The sequence below is a fragment of the Hydra vulgaris genome, chromosome 15 (assembly GCF_038396675.1).
Source record: "Hydra vulgaris chromosome 15, alternate assembly HydraT2T_AEP".
NCBI classification, from domain to species: domain Eukaryota; kingdom Metazoa; phylum Cnidaria; class Hydrozoa; order Anthoathecata; family Hydridae; genus Hydra; species Hydra vulgaris.
The window spans coordinates 27,917,501-27,941,710 of NC_088934.1; the positions used below are offsets into that span (position 1 = coordinate 27,917,501).

General features: G+C 26.4%; 1 protein-coding gene across 3 annotated transcripts in view; it reads left to right on the forward strand.

The window, feature by feature from the left end:
• LOC100207058 (serine/threonine-protein kinase PRP4 homolog) overlaps positions 1–21,201 on the forward strand; it is a 42,639-nt gene extending 21,438 nt beyond the window's left edge. The window contains exons 5-15 of one of the 3 annotated variants that reach the window (XR_010643992.1): positions 832–979; positions 2,756–2,893; positions 3,173–3,326; positions 5,574–5,688; positions 6,059–6,297; positions 8,412–8,686; positions 9,058–9,106; positions 9,766–9,827; positions 10,462–10,685; positions 14,412–15,588; positions 16,087–16,199. Coding sequence is in view for 1 of the 3 variants with exons in the window: in XM_065819053.1 (XP_065675125.1) it covers positions 832–979; positions 2,756–2,893; positions 3,173–3,326; positions 5,574–5,688; positions 6,059–6,297; positions 8,412–8,618 (1,001 nt within the window). In the remaining 2 variants the exon portion in view is untranslated. Of the gene's footprint in view, positions 1–831; positions 980–2,755; positions 2,894–3,172; positions 3,327–5,573; positions 5,689–6,058; positions 6,298–8,411; positions 8,711–9,057; positions 9,107–9,765; positions 9,828–10,461; positions 10,686–14,411; positions 15,589–16,086; positions 16,200–20,811 lie in introns of those variants that run through there. The other 2 variants (XR_010643991.1, XM_065819053.1) reach the window with 2 other exon arrangements.
• Positions 21,202–24,210: the final 3,009 nt, after the last annotated feature.

Consider the following 24,210-nt stretch of genomic DNA (forward strand, 5'->3'; position numbering starts at 1 on the left):
TAAGTCATAAGCATTAACTAATACTATATAAGTCTTTGTTTCACTTAAGAAACATTAAAGTTTCAAGCAATGAATCAGACATACGATCTCTATGAGGGTGCATTATCAACCTACTCTGAGAAAAGATTTGCTCGACAGGATCTGAAGTTGCTGGGACACAGAAATACTTGTCAAATATAGTTTTAATTTTTGAATTTTTTTTTCACTTTGTACCGCTTTTTTAACAAATACTCTTTGATTGAATTCTAGTGAGTTGGTTTGTTCAAAATAGTTTGTCAGTTGTTGAAAGGGTTGACAATGCTAATCTGTGGCTGCCATAAAAAATAATTTAAGCAGTGACATTAAAACACAAAATTTATTTCTAAAGCTTACAAAGAAACAAAAATAACTCTTGTAAACAAAATCAACTGAAATAAAATTTTTAAAATGCAAAAGTAAAATTTTTAAGTAAAAGAAGTAAAAATTTTAAAACACAAAAGAAAGTTCTGGATTCAATAAGAAAAAGTAGCCAAGGACTAACAACACCAATTAGAGAAAGGTTGTACAAGTATACTTGAATTAAAAGCTAAACTTTATAGAGAAATATAAAGTATTAAGTCCATAACGCGAATACATTTAAACAACACTGTAACTGTAAACAGCACATTTGATTTTAATGGTTTTTAAAAAACATAAAAGCCTTTAAAAAATCTTCTAATTAATAAATTAGAAATTGTCTTATAATTTTTTTGTTTTTATATTTTTGTTTTATTTGTATATTTTTGTTTTAATTTAAAGGTTTACTGCTTCAGAATTTTCACCATACAAATAAATAGTACGTTTTATTTTTAGAAACTCGTATTGGAGAGATTTTAGATAAGCGTTACAGTGTGTATGGATATACAGGGCAAGGTGTATTTAGCAATGTAGTGCGTGCACGGGATTCTATGAAAAATAATCAAGAAGTTGCAATCAAGATTATTAGGAGTAATGAAGTGATGTAATTAATTTTAATATTTTACTTTAATTTTTTAATCTCTTTTATCTTGAAGTGTTTTTCATTGTTTTAAATAAATTCATGTCTTATGCAATAAATATCTATGCAAAAATAAATTATTTAAACATTCATATTTAATGAGAAATGTTTTTAATAATTTATTTCTTTAAATTTTTAGCATAATTTATTTCTGACATTTCAGCAAAATAAATTATTAAAATTACAGCAATACTATTACAGGCTTTGTTTTAAAGTGTAAACTGTGTGCCATTTACATACGCCCTAAGTCATTTTACGTAAGCAGTAAGTAATTTTTAATTTATCATCTTGCAAGAGCAAGAATATTTATTTAAGCAATTTCTCCTAACCAATAATAAGAAAAATAATTACCCAATTTAAAAACAAAACAAAACATTATATGCTAAAAAAATAGTACATGTTAAATTTTATTTTATATAAGCTCCACTTTTGATATTGTAAATTTTATTTGTTTGTTTTGTTATAATGATTTTATAACAAAATGTTTTTTCATTTTACCAAAAAATACGAAAAAACATTATTACAAACTTTAACAAAATAACTTAAACAAAATCTTATATAGAGTTTATTTTTTTATAATAATAATAAAAAAACTTCTTTTATGGATATAATTATTAATTTTTTTTGCTTGAGTTTTTACGCTTGAAGCAAAATAGCTCTTGCAATGTCTTTGTTTATATTTATAAGATTTATTTTGCAAAAAATAATAGTTTAGAAAAATAATGTTTTATAATAGTTACATCAGCTTTATATAAATAACAGATTGTGTGATATCAAAAGGTAAAAACAGAAATTTTCTCATAATTAAGAAAGAATTTTGAATAGAAAAGTTACTCAAATTAAAATTTTTTTTTTGGTTTTTCTTCCTTATTTTCTATATTTTACAAAAAGTTAAATTCCTTGTAAACTGTAAAAAAAAAATGTTATAACTTGTAATACTGCATCAAAAATATTCATAAAGTGTACGTTTAACTTTTTTGTCAGGCAAGTGAATGCGCAACAGTATGTGTTTTTTAATAAACGATAATTGGAAACCTAAATTGTCAAAAAAAAAGCGCTGATAAATTAATTAACTTAAGTTTTTTTCTTTGCAACAAGTAATTTTTTTGTTTGTTAATAACTTTTTAAAAATAAAAAATCATTCTTTGCGAAGCCACTAAAATGAGTAATTTTTAAGAAATAATGATAAAAGATATGTATTTTAATTCCTTTATACAAATGTCGAGAAAAAAATTAATTTATGTTAAATGACAATAAAAACAGTAAATTTAATTATTTAAAGTTTAAAAAAATATATAAAAATGATTACTATGGCAAATGATAAAAGAATGGTAAATTTAAAAAAGTATTAATTTTATTTGAAATGATAATATATTTTTATTTCCCTTCCTTAAGAATGAATTTTAATAAATCAATGTCTAAAAACTATTGTTTTATTTGTTTTCTTAACTAAAAAGATATTTTAGGGAGCACAAAGAGCCAGGCAGATCAACAATCATTGTTGATAGAATTTTTATTACTAATAGTCCAGCAGCTGAAAATACTTGTTTTAATTCAAGAATACTCTTTCTGATTCAGTTTGTTAATCAAAAACATAAGCTGCAGAGAGAAAATTTTATTTATAAAAAATATTTCAAGAGCGTCAATAATGTTACTCCAAATGTCCAACTCTTCTGTTTTAAAAAGTTCTAAAAGTTTTTGTTTTGAGCGTTACAGTTTTAAAAATTTGAATTATTTTAGGAACAAACAAGGTCGTCAGGAGATGAAAATTTTAGAGCGACTTAATTCTGCTGATCCAGAAGACAAATACCATTGCTTACAGATGTTCAGACATTTTTATCACAAGCAACATCTGTGTTTAGTTTTAGAGAGTCTTAGGTTATTTCATGTTTCTTTTTTGTTTATTTGTTGTTTTGATATTTCAATGAATTTGTTCCTTGGTAATTTTTTTTATTTAAATATATGAAAATTTTTTTATAACTTGTTTTATTATTTAAAATATTCAACAAAACCATGACAAATTTTTAAATTTTGTTATTTTTTATAAATAAACATATTTTTTATGAATGTAATAAATGCTAACTGTTGTGAAAAAGCTTCTAAGATAAAATTGTTATGAACATAACCATTAATTCTTATTACTTTTTAAAATTGCAGCATGAATCTTAGAGAAGTACTGAAGAAATATGGTAATAATGTGGGTCTACACATTAAAGCTGTACGATCATATGCTCAACAACTTTTACTTGCATTGCGGTTGCAAAGAAAATGTGGGATCATACATGCTGATATTAAACCTGATAATATATTGGTAGTTAAAGTTTTTTATATGATGATTTTATAATAAAAAATTTGTTTAAGCATTTGTTTTTATGAAATTTAAAGTTATTTACTCATTATTAACTTTAATTTATTTATTTTTTCTTATTTTATCTATAAATTAGTTATTATTGTTATTATTAATTTTTTTATTACTTATTTAATTTGTACTTTTTTTTAATTTAACTATTTTACTTATATAATAATAACTGTTATTATTTGCAACAATTAACTCCTGGTTTGTGTTAAGTAATTATCCTACTTAGACTTGAATTCTATAAGTGTCTCTAATTACACAATACTTTGGCTTAAATTATTTCATTTGCTAATTATTTGAAAAATCTTTATGGATTTTTTATTAAAAGAAAATGAAATCTTACATTGTGTCATTGTATTTGAAGCTATTTGTGAGTATACCTGTTATAATTTTTTTGTTCATGCTTATATATATATATATATATATATATATATATATATATATATATATATATATATATATATATATATATATATATATATATATATATATATATGTATGTACATATATATGTTTATATATATATACACACACACACACACATACACACACATACACACACACACACACATACAGTGCATTTCAAAATTCACAGTCACTTTCAGCAATCTATGTTCATAAATTCATATTCATAAATTGCTGCATTTATTTATGTATTAATTTGGGCAATATTTTTTTCTTAATTTATTTACAATATATATATATATATTTAAATTAATTTATTTATTGATTGATTTCTCCTTTATTCAATTATTTCGAGATGGCTGACTAGAGCAAATATACAATTGAGTCTCGTTTTAAAAACGAGGAAATTTCTGAATCAAAATTTTGCAGATCGCTAGGTAGGTAAATTTGGACCGATCTCTGTGGAGGATGTTAAAACCCTCTCAAAAAGGATGTTAAAAACATCTCTGTGGAGGATGTTAAAACCAAAAATTGTGAGGGAGAAGATGAAAACCAAAGAAGAATTGAAAACAGTGATTCTACAAGCATTTGCTGACATGCTTGTATTTGTGTTACATTCCATTAATAACCGCACTTTCCGTAGACTTTCTCTCCATCTGTGTATTGAAAAGAATGGATTGCAAGTTGATCCATTTAATGTATAATGTACTGTACTCTACAATTATATATTACATGTATTCATGAAAGTGACTGTGAATTATGAAACGCACTGTATATATATATATATATATATATATATATATATATATATATATATATATATATATATATATATATATATATATATATATATATCAGGGATGCGGAGTCCAAAAAGGACTCTGGCTTTACATCTCTACTTTTTCCGAGTCTGTTGTGTCCAGAAGCTCTAAACATGTTAGTTGATTTTTTATCTGCTATAATAAAAAAAATTCATGAGATTTAATGACTTGAAACTTATTGCTTTTGAGCCCGGAGTCTTGGAGTCCCGGAGTCCTTGCCGCCATTATACCTAAGGACTCCAGGCTCAAAAAACGATTGTTCCTCTAACCTAAAATTCTTAATTTTTTTTCTATTAGTAGTCCATAAACTTATTTATATTTTTAGAGCTCCTGGATACCAAAAACTAGGATAAAGAAATCTTTTTGTGACTTTCAAATCCGGAGTCCTTTTTGGGACTCAACATCCCTGATATATATAAATATATATATATATATATATATATATATATATATATATATATATATATATATATATATATATATATATATATATATATATATATATATATATAAGTTAAGACTATTTTTTTAAGTTTATACTTTTGTCTCTGGATCAAGGATTTTAAGTTTATATGTTGCTATGTTGCATTTTGATTTTATTTCTATTGTATTCCCTCCTTTTGGCTTGGAGGGTTATTACAGTTTTGGATTTTTTTGTTATTGTTACAACTTATTCTTGCTAACTATTAACTCAAATATTGCTAAACAACCTTGTTGAAGCATTAAATTTTATATTTTTCTAGTGTCATTGAATTAGTGTGGTGAATTATTTTTTAGTTCATTCTTTTAAAAGCCACAGATTCGGTTAGACCTAAATAAGTTTAAATTTGTGACATGTAGGGTTAGGTTCAAAATTTGTCCAACTTGAGCGCTTTTATTTAGGGAACTTTTTAAACAGAAAATCCTGGATCGAGGACATGGTTGGTTTTTTTTTAGGAAATTAGCTCGCAAAAATGTAAAAAAAAAATTTTTTTAGGTTAATGAATCAAAACTTGTTCTGAAGCTTTGCGATTTTGGATCAGCATCTACTATAAGTGAAAACAATATTACACCATATTTAGTTAGCAGATTTTATAGAGCTCCTGAAATAAGTTAGTTGATTCTGTTGCTTTTAATTCTATTTTCGACAATCTAGTAAATATGATCAAGTCAAATAATTTTAAAATTAGTTTGAACAAGCATGCTTATTTTTTGGATGCTTTTTTTTCATGCTTATTTCCTCAATTTATCTTTAAAATAAAAAGTTTCAAAGGCATGAGTTTAAAAAATTATTTATTATTTTGACTTGGTCATACTATATAAACAATTTCTTTTTATTTGCTAATTTTTACATATAAAAGTTTACTTTTTAACATGATTACAATGAAGGTCCATTATATTTAATGTATCAATTTTTTCAACATGTGGTATAAAATTCTTTTTTACAGTTTACTTTAATTTAATAACTGTTTTTTGCTTTAGTAATTGGACGTCCCTATGATACTATGATTGATCTGTGGTCAGTTGCATGTACTTTATATGAACTTTATACAGGAAAGATATTATTTGCTGGGAAAACAAACAATGAAATGTTAAAACTTATGATGGATGTTAAAGGGAGAATGCCAAATAAACTTATTAAAAAAGCAATGTTTCGAGATAAACATTTTGATGAAAATTTCAATTTTATGTATATTGAAGTAGACAAAATAACTCAGAAGGTCAGTATTTTTTAATTTTTATTTTAATATTAAATTTTAATGACTGAAAAATTTAAATATTTACATTGCATTTGTATAGTAATATAAATAAGAAATAAGAAATAAATTATTTAAAATAAGAAAAATGCAGGTAAATGAAACAACGATAAATTTTGTAATAAATTAGCTACAGATAAAATAACTGTGAGAAAAATCAATTCAATCTAACATGATAACAAATTTTTTTTGGCAATGTAAACTACAATGTTAACTGGAAGTAATATTATTTATGAAAAGTATTTTTGCTGTTACTGAGTTTATTTTCATGAAAAGTAAGCCATATACCAACTAACTTAATTTTTAGTAATATCCGTCTCTGAAGAGGATGGTAAGAAATTTAGGATTTATAAGCTTCACCTCAAGTTTGTAAGCTTATCAGTCAAAAAATAATGTTCTTTACATCTATGATTTAATATTTCTAATGGTACACAAAAAACACATTTTTTGATTTGATGTTTAATTGTTTTCAATAAACACTTTTCCTGAATTTTGAGTTTTTCAATTTTTAAAAAGTGTATTGAACATTCTGACATTTAAGAAATTATTATTTTTGAAATTTCCATTTGCTAGCTAACTTTGCTGTTGATATGGCACGCATGGAAAAGTTTTGAATTTTGCTTTCATATAAGTTTAAGTGAACTATTAGTTTTGTTACTAGATACATTGTTTTTGTTAAATTGTGTATTGTCTGGTTGTCTTTTGACAACCAGACAATACATAATTTAACAAAAACAATACATAATTTAACAAAAACATAATCTTTAATATTCTTTTTTACTTTTATTGAATGTGGGGATAAAAAATATCATAATCTTTAATATTCTTTTTTACTTTTATTGAATGTGGGGATAAAAAATATCATTATTATTTCATAATTTACCACTAAAATGCAAACTTTGAAATTTGGGGTGCACCAATGATAACTTTTAATTGGCAATTGATGCAAGTTGATACCGATGCATCAGCATCAGCCATAAAACTCAATTTTGTACTCTTTCCTTCATAGCTTTAATCGATTTTTGATTATATATACGCATGATATTTTCTTTTATAAAAATTTTATAAAATAGATTTAAATGTATATATTATTAATATAATATTGTATATATATATATATATATATATATATATATATATATATATATATATATATATATATATATATATATATATATATATATATATATGTATATATATATATGCACATAAATACATACATATGTATTTATTTATATATATATATTGTTCATATAATATATATAAATATATATTATATTGATTATATATGTGTGTGTGTAATAGCACAAATTTCTTAAAAAGTCTAATAAATATAACAATTTGTTTCAGTTTCAACAACATGTTTTGATTATACAATATACATTTTCAAGTATAAAACTGTTAAATACCAAAACTATTTGATATATAGTGAAAAAATTTTTTAATTTTATTTGTTAGTCAAGCAAAAGAAAACATGAAAGGTGTGAAATCCTATGTTATAGAATAATGGAAAATGTAGATAATTAGTGTAATACATATGCCATAGACTAATAGAAAATGCCGATTAGAGCTGGAGTGGTAGCGTGTAATTTAAAACCTGTTTATTAAAATCAGGTTTTTCCCACAATGTGTAATACACATAATTTTCCCTTGTAATGTGTAATGTACACTTCTTTGATTTTTAACCTATGTGAAGTTTAGGCGTAGTCTAATACTGAAAAAAAGTACATTAAACTCTCTCTCTCTTTATATATATATATATATATATATATATATATATATATATATATATATATATATATATATATATATATATATATATATATATATATATATATATATATATATATATATATTAAGATATACACACACACACTTTGTAAATCCTGATTTTGCAAATTAAATCATTGTTGTTACGTGTTGTTAATGTTAAAACATTATAAACACTTATTATTTTATTCTTGTAAAACAATTGTTTGGTTTACATGACCATTGGTATATAATTAAGAGATAGTTAGCATTGCCAAAAAATTTTATCTAGTTTTTTTATTTTTAATACTGTCTTATTTGTGAATTAGGACAAAGTTACATTCATAAACTATACATCTGCTACAAAAGACTTAATGGATATGTTGGTTGGAAAGCAAAAGCTTAATGAAGATATGAAACGTAAAGTTGGTCAGCTTCGAGATTTATTGGATCGCATGTTAAGTTTGGATCCTTCGAAAAGGATTCCAGTAAGCCAGTGTTTAACACATCCATTTATTTCAGAAAAGATGCTATAAATAATTTTCAAAAAGCTTTTCAACAATAAGACTTAAAAACATTGGATGAACTGTAGAATACTCGACAGGTTAAATATATTTTTAACAAAGTGCATTTGTCTTTTTGATTTTATCACACAAAATGTTGGACAGTTGCTTTTTGCATAAAAAACCGTGTTTACTAGAGATGTTTACTAATTTTTTTAAGTTTTTATTTTAAGTTTTTTTTTTAATGTTCTATTTATGGTTGCTTAATATTTTACTGTAAATTTTTCTTGGATTTTTATTTCTGCTCCACAAATATTTTTTATTATTTGTTGGCACAATTATTTTCAACACACTTTTAATGTGCCAGTGTGTTGAAAATAACACGTTTCCTCAAAGATTGTCATTTGGTAAGAATAAAAATAGTGTACTTTCAATGAAGAACTGTTTAAAGAATATATTCTTTGTTTAATAGCTGTGTTCACTGAAAGAACTCCAAAGAGTTTGATGGAATTTATATGATGGTAGGTTTTATTCAAGAAAGTGAACATATATATTTGTTTATTCAAGAAAGACAACATATATTTGTTAAGAGGTTGTAATAAATTTGGTAAGGGGTTGTAAAAAAGAGCTTCAATGATGTCATGTTTAGATAATTAAGTGATATTATGTAAGCTTGTTCATACTACATAAGTGTGGAAGCATGGGCGTTAAATTAAAAAAAAAGTTGACTATAAAATTTCAAATTATGAGAAAAAAAACAATATATTTTTTTATGATTTAATAATACTTTATTTTGTCAGAAGAAAATAACAAAAATAATAAGTTAAGAGAAATAGTTAATAGATTCATTTACTGAATGGATTTTTTTGCGTCAGTTGAAATGTTGTATTATGATTTATTAAAAAATTTATCATTTTCGACAGTATAAAATAAAAATGTAGTTAAAATATTAATCAAGGTATGTATTTCTTTATAATAAAGTTTTGTTTTGTATATGGTTTTTAAAATTTAATCATAATCATGTGCCACAATTCATAGTTCACTTTGTTGTAATGATTAATTTTGCTCGATAATAATGACGTAAAGTTCGAGTTTTCTTTGAATGTTATAACATACCATTAACAGGATATTTTTAATTGTTTTTTTTTGAAATCTTTTCTTCCCACTTTTGTACTTATAGGTTATGGCTTCAAAATGAAGAATCCTAATGAAGATCATCTTTGGAGATCAGCACTCTAGTTTGTAAGCATTAAAAAGCTATAATAATATAATTTACGAAGATCTTCAAAATAATTTCAAGATTTCATCAGATACCTAAGTAATGAAAAATGCTTGAAATCAAAAAAAAAATTGTGTTAAATATATTTCGAAATGTGTATTTTGAAAATACGGAGTAAGAGTTCATAACATTGTTTAGTTAAAGAAAACTGTTACAAACAGTTTTTAACTGTTAAAATACCCTAGAAATAGTTTATGTTATCAGGTAAAATTTTGTTAAATATGGATTATTCAGAGTGTGTCATAAATTACCCCAACTTATTGTTTTCCTTAAGTTTAACGAATGAATTTCAAATTATAGATAAATTTATATACTTATGGAGAATTATTATAGATATAGAGTTGATATAAAAAAAAACACTAAAAGAATTTAGATAAAAGAATCATACTGTATTTATACTGGAGACTTTTGTATTTTATTTATTTTATTATTCCTTAATTACTGCATTTACTACAAATAGATCTAGTAATTTGAATAGATATTTAAATACGCAAGTGTGTAAGACAAAAATAATGGTTAAAATTTTGTTAGTTTTTGTTGTTGGTTTTTTTTTTCGTTTTTTTTTTTTTTTAGTATTTAATTTTTTTTTTAATTTAGATTCGGCACTCAAAATTGTCAAAAGTTCACCAAAATGACGATCTTATTCCGCTTTTAAAATAAATTATATATACACTATTGAGATATGTCTCATAAGAAAAGTAGCAGAATCTAAAATTGCCAATCCTTCTGCAAGATAATATGTAAAAAGAAAAAAGAGCGACCAATAAAACAGATCATTATTGATTGTGGTATCATGAAACCTTAAAAGCTTAGTAAATAAGGTAAAGGGGTTTTACCATTAATGATACGCAACAACCCCCAACACGTAAATATTCGTACTACATGCGAATAATTTTTTTAATAGACAAGGTTTATTTTACTAGGTTTCATAGAAATAGTAGAACATTTATAGGAGAATTTTACACTATATCATATTAAAGGTTTCAAGTAGAATCAGTTTACTTTTAATTAAATTGTTAAAGTTGTATAATTCTTAACCAATTAAGGATAAAAAAAATAAAAACTTGATAAGTACATATGAACATTAAATAACATTACAATGTTTTAAAATTATTCTTAACTGATCCATATTGTGGGTTGTTAACTTTACTAAATATATATTTTTACTTAGTTTTTTTTTCTTTGAAGTAAAGAAAAAAGCCCTAATATAAAACCTCTGAAGGTCTAAAAGATTCCAGTTACAGTACTATTTTTAACTAGAACATTAAAGTTAAATTCACCGAAATCATTTAATCTGATATAGTATATAACATAATATTTTTATCTTAAAACGTAAAGCTTAATCATCATAATTGTCAAACAGAAAAATAAACGAATAAATTTATTGAATTGAATATTTTTATAATAATATACTTATTTTATATAGATTACATTTAGTTAATATCTAGCTAGATTAAAAGTTAATGAAGAAACAGAAAACCAAGTTTAGATGAAAACTGCAAATTATATATCACAATGTGACTTTTCAATAAGTCAGCAACTAACACTACCGTGAAATGGCAAAGGAAGTATGTTACCGTTCTACCATGAGATGTTATGTTATGTTATATTTCATTACAAGGTTATGTTATACTTCATTACAAGAAGCATGCTACTACATTATAAATTAAAACGCTGTACCATATCTATATGCTAAATTTATATGCTATTGGGCTTTCTTATATAGAAATGTTTTCTTATAGAAAAATGTCATTTATTGTTACCAAAACTTTTATTACTACTTTTCCAAGCATTGTTTGGTAACATGCTACCTAATTACGGCAGAATCACCGAGCATATCACAGAGCACCGCGGGAGAGCATTTAACAGGAAGTTCACGCCTCCTTTCGTACCAATGTCGCTTGTTGGGCTAGAGCTGGCGTCAAACCTAGGACCTCTGGGTTCTGGGCCAGAACTCTGACCACTGCGCCACGGCTGCTCAAACTTTAGTACATGCGTCTACTGTGCGACGATCTTTAATAAAATCTGGATTAAAATGCTGTGTAGCTATTAAAAAACCTTTACTATGTAAAGGTAATAAAGAAAAAAGATTAAAGTTCGCCAAAGAGCACAAAGAGTTTCAGAAAAATCAATGGAACTAGGTATTGTTTACAGACGAATCTAAATTTCAAATATTTAGGACAAATAGACGTCAGTATGTTAAGTGAAGAAAGGGAAAGGCATTAAGGGAGCCATGTCTAGGATCAACTATCAAACATGGTGGAGGGAATATTCAAGTTTGGGGGTGTATTTCAATAACAGGGGCAGGGGATATTGTTAGAATAACAGAAAAGCTTACAGGTGAAAAATATAAAAATATTTTACATAATCATGCTGTGCCTTCTGGACAACAACTGATCAGGACTATTTTATCCTACAACAGGATAACGATTCCAAACATACTTGCAAATTAGTTTAAATTATTTGTCAAATCTGGAAGAGGAGTGAGCGCTTCAAACCATGCCTTGACCTCCTCAGAGCCCTGATTTCAATATAATCGATGTTTGGGACTACTTAGACAGAAAGAAGATGGGAAGGTTGCCAAAGAATGTAAATGAGCTTTGGACTTATCTAAAAGAAGAACGGTATAATATCTCTATCACATTTACTGAAAATCTGTATAAAAGTATAAATAAAAGACTCCAAGATGTTATTGTAAATAAAGGTGGTCACACTAAATACTAATTAAGTCTCTCTATATATTTAAATTAAAATATTTTTAATAAAACTAGTATTATATTACACAATTTAATAAAAAATATGTTTGTACCCATATTTTTGTTTAAATTTCATTTTGTTTGACGTTTTATTTTGAATATATTAAAATTGCACAGTACTGTAAATTTGCACAGTACTGTATATATATATATTTTATATATATATATATATATATATATATATATATATATATATATACATATATATACATATATATACATATATATACATATATATATATATATATACATATATATATATATATATATATATATATATATATATATATATATATATATATATATATATATATATATATATATATATATATTAACACACAAACATACATGTTTGTGTAAAAATATACATATAAATTAAATGAAAGTAACTTTTTATGGAACTGCTAATTTCACAAATCATCAGTGATCAATAGGGTGTGGATATTACATTATAACAGGTTTGGGATATTACTACATTACTTCGTTGCTTTTTGCAGTACTTTTGCATGTAACGAGTTCCATTTATAACGTAGTACTTTTATTTTCGTTACTTTTCAGGCTTACTTTTTTACTTTGTAACGAGTTACTTTCATTAAAAAGTATAAAAGTGTTTGAACTTTATCGGTTTAAATGAATCGTATAATACATAAAATTTTACGATACTGACACCGGTACCGCTTGACGTTAGATTCAAGCATTGCATCATGACGCAAAGCTGCAAATACAAAATGCAAGATACGCAACTTAAACACACATCGCAATAAACAATCAAAAACAATGAACAAAAAAGAATTGGTCTGGAATTCCTAGAGAATTAATAAAGACAGCAGTAGCTAGCTAAAAACCATGACAGCACAAGAGTAAATTCAGCAGATAAAGTAATCATGATTGAAATTGAAAACGATTTTTTTCAATTTAGATTGTCACTTGACACTAGTACTACTGCAGCATGCTGCTGATAACATTTATTTAAACATACATCAATTCATCACTTGATGACCTTTATAACTCCACGGTTGAAAATTGTCTTTTTTGAACTAAAGATTGCCTTGCCAGCTATTGCAACCTGCAAACGTTAATTTAGTGTAGCAGGGCAAGGGTTCATACCAAATCGAATTAGAATAGCAGATAAACATTTTCATCAATGAAAAACTGCCAGTCTGTAAATTGTAAATCTGCCAGTCTGTTATAATAATGTTTAGGTTGATGGATTAAATCAATATCAAGTTTTATTCCGAGATGATTTAAAAACCTTTTTACATTTAGCAGTCTTTTTACTTTGTTACTTTTACTTTTTACTTAAGTATTTTTAAAGTGCACAACCCCAACCCCGGTGATCAAATACGATTCAAAATGGGCTTTTGAAAAATGACATTTATATTTAATGGGTGATGGTTACCAACAGACATGAACTTACAATTCCTTACAAAAAGTTTTTATTCGTTTTATTGGTTTAAATATACTGTTCTATTAAATATAATTATATATATATATATATATATATATATATATATATATATATATATATATATATATATATATATAATATATATAATATATATATGTATATTATATATATATATAATTATATTTATATATATAGAGAGAGAGAGATAGATAGATAGCCCCACTCTCCCCTATATATACAGTAGCGTAAGTAGGGGGGAGCACAACCCCGCAAGGCGGGAGAGCCCCGTGGAGATTTTTTACGTATTCGTAAATGAAAAACATTATTTTTCTATAATAGGAACTCTATTGTAGAATTTAGTTTCAATAGAAATTCTATTATAGGTTTCGTTTCAATAAAAGTTCTATTGGAGAATTAAGTTTCAAATGCTTAAGACAACTGTTCACGACGTCATTCAGCACATCAAGTCAACAGCCACCAGCGCTGCTGGAAGATCGAGTGGCAGACCGAGATGTACCACATCAAAAACTGACTCTATGATCCGCCGTGCAGCCACGAAGGACCCACTGGCATCATCTTCATAAATTCTCAATGAACTGCCTCCTGATGTGAATGTGAGCTCTCGCACCGTTCGGCGACGTCTTGCGGACAATTTCAGTCTTTGATCCTATCGCGCTGCATTAAAACCACGACTCAGACGATCTCAGAAAAATATTCGTGACCGCCTCAAATATTGTAAAGCACATAAAAATTGGACCGTGGCAATGTGGCGACATGTCATGTTCTCAGACGAATTGCAGGTGAAACAATTTGCTATGCATAAAGTGAATGTTCGACGGCCACCAAACACACAATACAATGCCCGTTATGTTGCTCCAGCGGTAAAACATTGCCCTGCAATTATGATTTGGGGAGCAATTGTTGCCAGAGGTCGAGCGGGAATCCATCTCGTGCCGCCAGGTGAAACTATTAAAGCCGTTAATTATGTACAAATAATAAAGGAAAATGTTTCTATTTGGCTCAGAACTCACAACTGTGTCGGCGCGCCATGTCATTAGGCAAAGATCGTCAAGACATGGTTTCAAGAGAATTCCATCAACGTTCTTACTTCGTGGCCTGGCTCGTCACCGGATCTAAACCCGATTGAAAATTGCTAGGTAAAATTGAAAGCAAAAGTGGCAAAAGCAAACTCGAATTCGGCGACAACTTTGAAGGAGGCTACTGGAGGCGTGGTCCCAAAAAATAAGGCCTGATTACTGTGACTCTCTTGTCGCCTCTATGCTTCGAAGAATAGATGCTGTCCTCAAAACCGGAGGAAGACATTCAAGGTACTAAAAACTCTTTTCTGATGTGAACTACTTGTTGGTTTCTTCGAAAGTGTGTCATTGACTTATGTGAATGTTGTTTGTTGCGTTTAATTCAATCATATTATCATTAAATTGAAGTGATATTACGTTTCTGTCTAAAAACCTTAGTGGTCGGATCTTTTTGGCCAACACTGTAGGTGATTTTGAAGTGGAAAATTAAATATAAATTATTAAATATTATTACATTTAAAAGGTAAGTGCTTTTCGTTTTTTATGCATTCATGCACAGCAGTAAAATCATATAATTATAATTTTCATTGCAATAAGTTGAGTTATCAAAATGTTTAGCTAATAGGTAATAAACTAGTTATATTTATAATATTGGTAATATTTTTTAATTGCTTGTTAAAAAAATCTTGGAATTTTATTCTAGCGATTTAAAATTTCCTATATAAATTAATTACTGACATTTTGAATTAATAAATTAAAAAATGTATATAAATGCGATACAGGTAGAACCATGTTTTTGTGTTGAGTACGCAATAGGTTTTGTTATAGTACGAGGATAGTACGAATTAACAAAGAAACACAAATTATGTGTACATATTTGATATAAAATTAAAAGGGTGGATTAAAAATACGAACTAAAGTATAAATACAAATTAAGTCTATTATTTATTCAAATATATTTATATCTATAGGGTTAATACATTAATATAATTGTTCTAATAAAATATTTTTCTTACAATAGCATGGACTTAAAAAGAACTTATATGAGTGGAGCCAGAAAAAGGAAATTAAAAAAGGAGGCTGGCGATAGATTACGTAAAAACAATAAAAAGATGTCCTTATTTTTTTCATCGGTAGAACAGAAACCTAGTAAAGTAGCTGCAGATAAAAATATCAATGTCATTACTAGTACTTCTCAAGCAACCCAACAAGAAGAAATGTTATCTGTTTCAATTAACTTAGAACACAATGAAATTTCGAAAGATCATAATGAAGCTCGTTATAAAAGTAATGCAGATTTTTTCGCAAATCCTAACAATCTTACCACTGCAATGCAAGTTGAAGAAACAGATCCAGAACCGAATATATTTCAGGAATTAAATACATTAACAACAGATATGGGATATTTTAAAGGAAAATTTCTTGATGATAGCACAAAAAGAATTATTATTTCCTCTGAAAAATGTAAACCAAAAGGACCATTTAAAAAAGATCCTTCACAAAATTGTAGACATTTTTCCACAAATTATTATTATTGTGCATATAAATTTGATCGAACACAGCGATTTTGGCTCTGTTATTCCAAAATTCTGGACTCAGCATATTGTGAACCATGTTGGTTATTTTCAAATGATAAAAATAACCAATGGCGTTCGGGAGTTCGAGACTGGCTAAGGGCAAAGTAAAAAAATAAAAAGTCATGCTAATAGCCTAAAACATTGAAACATATCAAGTGTACGATCATTGAAAGCAAAACAGAACACTTAATGAGGATACAGAGACATTAATTCGTCATAAAGCTTCATTTTGGAAGATGGTATTAGAAAGGTTATTTAACATCACCTTAATGTTAACAAAAAACTCACTTGCATTTTGAGGTCATAGTGAAGTGTTGGCAGATAAAATTTACAATGGCAATTTTTTGTCTCATGTTTATTTGCTGTCAAAGTACGATGATACAATGAAACAAGTATTCAATAAGCCGCCTAAAGGCACTATAAGATATCTTAGTCCACCTATCCAAAATGAAGTGGTTCAATGTTTAAGCCAAAATTTAGAAAAAACATTGGAAATAAATAAATCTGTCTTTTTTTTTATTATAGTTGACACAACTCAAGACGTATCTAGAAAAGAACAATTAAATTTAATTCTGCGATACGTTCACATAATTTGCATACAGGACACTCAACCTTGTCAAATAGAGATTAAAGAAACATTTTTGGGTTTTTACGAAATAAAGGATCATTCGGCAATAGGTTTAACCAATCAAATGTTGTTATTGCTTAAAAATAAAGGAATAAATTTAAAAAAGTGCCGTGGTCAAGGATATGACGGAGCTAATATGATGAGCGGCATTTATAACGGAGTTCAGAAAAATTAATAATATCTGCACATCTGCACAATATGTTCATTGTGCGAGTCACAATTTAAACCTGGTTATAAATGACGCTGTTTCTGGTTGTAGAGAAGTAAACAATTTTTTTATAATTTTACAAGAAATTTACTTTTTTTGGCAAGAGTATTAAAAGATGGGATTTGATATCAAATTTTAGCGGGGAGTCGGAAGTAACATTAAAAAAATTAAACCCAACAAGATGATCTTCAAGAATTAATTCTTTATTAGCTATGAAGTTACGCTTTTTAGATATAGTTAAAACTTTAACTGAAATTTCTTTAAAATATTCGTAAAGAGTAGAACAAACTGAAGCTCTAAAATTAAGGGACAAAATAAAAACTTTGAATTTGTTTTTATTTGCGTCATTATGTATCACATCTTAACGAATGTAAATTATGCTTCAAAAAACTTAGAAAAAAAGTACATAGATCTATACGAAGCAGCCACGTTATTTGCTACTCTGAAATTCAAGTTAAAAGATTTTAGATCAAATTACGATTTATTAAAATTAGAGGCTGTTACTATTTACAGTAAGGAGAAAATAAAACCAACTTTTAAGGTTAAGAATCCAAATATGCGAGACATTTTGATGATTTAAGTGGAAGTGATTTAAACGAATGCGCTGAAAAAAGATTTCAAATTAATGTTTTTTATAGGACCATAGATATTGTTAACGTGCAAATAAGTAATAGATTTGCTGGAATAGAAAAACTTTCAAATCTTTTAAATTTTTTGCAACCTCAAAATTTAATAAAATTGTCTGAAGATGATCTAATTAAATCAGCTAAATTATTGCTACATTGATACCCAGACGATTTGACAAAACATTTTCTAACCCAATTAACTAATGCAATCATTTTTATTAAAAATGACATCACAGAAGCAACTACATTAAAAGATTTAGCTGACATACTGCTCATCAAATACAGATTTATGGAATGCGATTTTTCAGATGTAAGCACAGCAATATTGCTATTAATGACAATACCTGTGACAGTTGTAAGTGATGAAAGATCTTTCAGCAAATTAAAGATTATCAAATCATATTTAAGAAATAGCATGTCTCAGGAGTGTCTCAAACATTGTGCAATTTGGCAATAGAGAACGAAAAAGCACAAACATTAGAATTAGATAAATTGCGGAATTTGTGAATAAGAAGAAAAGTTTATATTTAAAGTAGTTCAACAAATACAAAGTTTCTTAGAATATTCTTTAATTTATTTTTCTATTCTTGATAGCATTCTAAGAATTACTGTCTTAAGATAGTATAGCTATTATGAAAATAAAAATTCTGCCTAAGGCATAAAATTTTAAAGTGGGAGGGCCCTTTTACTTTTTTGGTATGTGTGTATGTATATATATGTATATATATGTGTATATATATATATATATATATATATATATATATATATATATATATATATATATATATATATATATATATATATATATATATATATATATATGTGTGTATGTATATACACACATACATATATATATATATATATATATATATATATATATATATATATATATATATATATATATATATATATATATATATATATATATATATATATATATATATATATACACATACATACATACATACATACATATAAATATACATACATACATACATATGCATACATATAAGCCCATTAAAGAACAAGTGGTGTAAGTCACATTATTCTTGTTTTGAGATATTAAAGGGTGTTTGCCACAAAGTTATAAAAATCAGTAGCGTAGTAGTAGTAGTAGTAGTAGTAGTAGTAGTAGTAAGTGCTGTTTTTCTCATGTTACAAAATAAGTATTTTTTATAAAAAAATTTCAGTTTAAAAATCCAAACTAATATTTTTTTAAATAAAATAAATGAAATAAATCAAAAGCTCATTTTTGACAAATCGAGATTTACCAGTTCGACGATTTTTAAAGCCTGTTTACCCTGAAAGTTTTTGTTTTTATCAGTCACTGATAAAAACAAAACCGACCCCGCCCCCTCCCTCTTACTTTCATTAAGGACTCGAGAATACACAGTAGCATGCCTAACTCAGAAAATTATAAAATTGGAGTTACATCACTTGTGTTTTAATGGGCATATTGCGCGTCTTAGATTTTTTCATATGATTGAACAATTTTTATTTCCGTTCCGTGGAAAATTTTCTGCAATTGGTTTTTGGCTTTAAGTTAGTATTTTTACATTAGAAGGCATGACATTGTTAACTTCGATGAAAATTTGCAAATTTATACTTGTTCCAATGGTAATTCTGGTTCAAAATAGTCTAGTATTTCAACAAAATATGTAAGACTCGTGTGCTGGACGCACATGTGCGCCCGCAGGATTTTTAGAAGTTTTAACTATGACACTTTCAGCCATTGCGTGGACTCCAAACTTAAGTATGTTTATGCTTGTGCTAAATGATGATGCTTTGCAAAAAATCGTGGTGATGGAACAAAAATAGCCTAAAGCGTTTGACTCTTTCATACACACTTAATTTGAAATTTGCACAATGCCATATACGGTCATGCTTATGGTTCAGCATTAGGCTGGAGCGATTTTGAAAATTTTTGAAATTTGATTTGCCTGAGCAGCAAATCAATATCTTTTGGTGAAAAGAGAACCTTATTCTTTTTTTTTTTAGTTTAGATGAGTTCTTGAGGTTCCTCTTTGGATTCTAAATTTTTGATGGGTCCTAATATTGTTTAAATTTTTTTTTCTAAACTATATCAACTTGATACTTAAAAGAAGCAAAATAATATGCTGATTTTGAAAATAATATTTGTTTTTATTAAAAAATTAAAATTAAAAAAGTAGAGTTGTTTTTTTCATTAAAAACCCCCCGTCCTCAACAAAACGGGGGTTTTAAGGTATATTTTTGCGAGTATTTTTTTCACTAAAAATTTTTTTTAATAAAATTATTATTTATGAAACAAGCATTTTTTTCTGCTTTTTTTGAGTCCAAGGTTGATATGGTTAAAAAAAAAAATTCAAAAATATTAGGACCTGTCAAGAATTTAAATTCCAAAGAGGACCCTCAAGATCTCATCAAAATCAAAAAATGTTTTTTTACTTTTATCTTATAATTAATAGACATTGATTCGTGTCTCAGTAATATTGGTTTTTAAACTCTTTTTTTTTTTATTATGAAAATCGCTCCACCCTATTCAGCATGCAGTGATACGAAAATTTAAGTAGTTATGCAGCAATCCAACAAAAAAATGAAATAGAGTACAAAGTAAAATTAATCGAATGTTTTGTGTTTTAATTTTTTTTATGGACCTTATATAATAATTTTTTTTCTGACTATCGAAATAAAATTTTAAAATATGCATTTTTTTGGAAAATTTTAGTGTGTTTGGTGATTTGTGGACTGATCGTATTGTTGGTGAACTCTGATGAACAAAAAAAAAATCCGTTAGAAATAAACTCTGTTAAACTTTTCATCATAAATATTCTTTGTTTAAAGTTAGATTTTTTGATGAAATGTACAATTATGTGGGTATTATTTTAGTAGAAACTTGTTTGATTAATCGATGATGATTGAGAAATGTACAAATGAAATAGCTCGTTTCATTATAATAAAATGTACATTTCGTGATAAAATCGTGTGTTTTACTCTATTAAACTTCGGGCATTTCGTATATTGTATAAGTATATTGAAAGAAACCTTTATATTGTATAAGTTGAAATTGTATAATTGAAATAATTGTATAATTAAATAAACCATAAATGCAATAAAACTCTATTTTCTCTAGTTACTGGATGTTCAAAAGAACATTTTATGTTTTTATAGTAGCATTGTTGATGTGTTAGTTGTTTTGTTTTTTTATTCAAATTTTGATTTACAAGAATTTAATATATATTTAAAAATTGTATAAATAATAAAATAAATTTTTTTGTGTAGTATGGCTTATTGTAATATTAAGACATCTATTAAATAAAGATTTAAAATTGATTTTAAAAATATTTTTTTATTGCACTTGAATCGATATTGTTTTATATTGTTACATATAATGATTTTTTTTTTATAGCGACATTTTCTTGTATTTGTATATAATTATTAATCTTGTATTATTGATATACTTTGCTAGAGTTGTCGGAGTTTGTTTTAATATTTATATTGTATTATTGATATACTTTGTTAGAGTTGTCAGCGTTTAGTACACCGAGGCAACTAGTATCGTTCATAACTAGGATAGAACTGGTCAAAAAGTTATTACACTTATTGACGCTGCAAAACCTTGAGACTTTGGCCAACCTTATACTATTGTTTAAAAAAAACAGTTGTTCAAAAGATGAAGGACTGAGTTTTTTTATTGCGATATTACCATAACAACACAAAAATACTGCTAGGAAACAACACTATACTAATACTTTGAAACTAAAATAAAAAATTAATGAGTCTTTTTTCCTTCTGAAACTTTGAATGATTTATTGACGATTTATTATTCCTTGAAATTTTAAAGGAATGAAAGTTATTAAAATTAAATCTTTAATTTGAACTTTTTTTTTATATAAATTTGTTCAAAATGTAAAACAATATAAATAATGATGCTGGGGGCAAGAAGGTATAATTACCGCCAAGCCCCTTACTACACTTTATACTAAAACTGAAAAAAAAAAAATTTCCTACTTAATATGAATTTAATAATGAATTAAATGATTTTTAAAACTGTTTTCCTTTTAAGTATTAATATTTAAAAATAGCTGATCGGACACGTAAAATACGGGTCTTTGTAAGTCTATTCCACAACGACCGTTTCAATACCTTTTCCTTATTTATATCCTAACTTTCCGGACAGGTAAAATTCGGAACTTTACCAAAGCGACTATTTCTATACTTCAATATCTATATCACACCGATCATTTCTTACTTATTTACTTCAATATTAATTAGTACAGCTATTTATTCTAAAAAATTGCTAACATATGCACCTTTCCGTATACGTGTATCTTATAAGAGATTTATAAAATCGTTTGTTTTTCTCCTAACCGGAGAAACTCTATTCCACATCGACATTTTGTATACTTCTTCTTCATATATGTGGTGAGGGGAGATCACCATATCCACTACTTAAATCTGATTGGATATCATGACACCAACATGTTTTTACCTCTAGTACCCATATATTTTTACCCTTTGGTAGCTTTTTATTATATATTTGTTTTATTCACGGTATTTAAATATTTTGCTGATACACAGGGAGTTGTCAGTTTCCTATTTTTTACTGTTTAGTACATTAATTATACGACATTTAGGTATAAGACCTCTCAACATTTAGGTATAAGACCTCTCAAAAAATTTTTTATTGAAAAAATCTTTTTAACAAAAAACCAAGAATATTGTGAGAAACAAGTATATAACAGGATTTTAAATAATCCAAAATAAATTTATTAGTTGCCATGGTTATCAAGTAAAATGGCAGACATCCCAAAATGTTTAGGCCACCCTGGCCATTTTCAGTAACCGAAATCATATAGAATATGATTTTTTGGCATATGATTAACAACAGTAATCTATAAACTGCACTAATTCAGATCCGGATCTAAACTATTTTAATGATGTAGGAGCTTTGCGAAAAATTGTTCCTATTTTTATAACAAAGAAATAAAAGAATTTCTTTCTCGGGATCATTTAAATGTTATTTAAATGTTATTTTTTTTAGGACTTCTAATGTTATTCATTTTAACATTAGAAGTCTTAAAAAAAACTTTGAAAATTTGTGTACTTTGATAGAGGAAACTTCAAATACATTTAGTATAATTTGCTTAACTGAAACGTGCTGTGAATTTGATGACGCTAAATCTATTTTAAATCTCCATATTCGAGGTTTTAATATGATCCCACTTGCGCATAAAGCAAATAAACACGGAGGTGGTGTACTTTTTTATATTACGAAAAATTTGAGGTATTTTATTAGGCCTGAGATGAGCATTTCTGATGACAATAAAGAACTTTTATCAATTGAACTTTTAACCAATGGTTCTAAAAACGTACTTATAAGCTGCTGTTATCGTCCACCATCTGGCCAATTTGAAAGTTTTAATGCACTTTTGTGTAATGATATTTTAAAAAATAGTTTTAAGGAAAAGAAACTAAGTTATATAATTAGTGAGGTAAATTTAAATTGTTTTGAATATCACGTTAATAACAACATTAAAAAGTTTTACGATGACTTATTCAAACATGGAGCAACTCCACTAATTAACAAACCTACTAGAGTAACCTCAACTTTAGCTACCTTAATTGACAACATTATAACAACCGATATCTTTAATGAAACTCTTAAAACAGGTATAATAAAAGGTGACGTTTCCGACTACTTCCCTATTTTTTTCTCTATTAATATTGACTACAAATTAATACAACAACGTAAAAAAGTCATTATCAAACGTTTTTTCACCGATGCAAATCTAGCATCGTTTAAGGATCAATTATCTTTAATAAATTGGAATCATATAAACAGTTCATTTGAAGCTAATGAAGTATACGATACATTCTTTCAAACTTTTTATGAAATATATGATGTAAATTTTCCAAAACGTGAATTTATTATAACCAACAAAAGTTTAAAGTCACCATGGGTCAATAAAGATCTTAGGAAATCCTCAAAAATAGAGCAAAAACTGTATATAAAGTACTTAAAAAAACCAACACCAGAAAATAAAATTATTTATAAAAATTATACTAAAATGTATGAAAGTCAAAGAAAAAAATTTAAAAAAGATATTACTATGATTTACTAGAA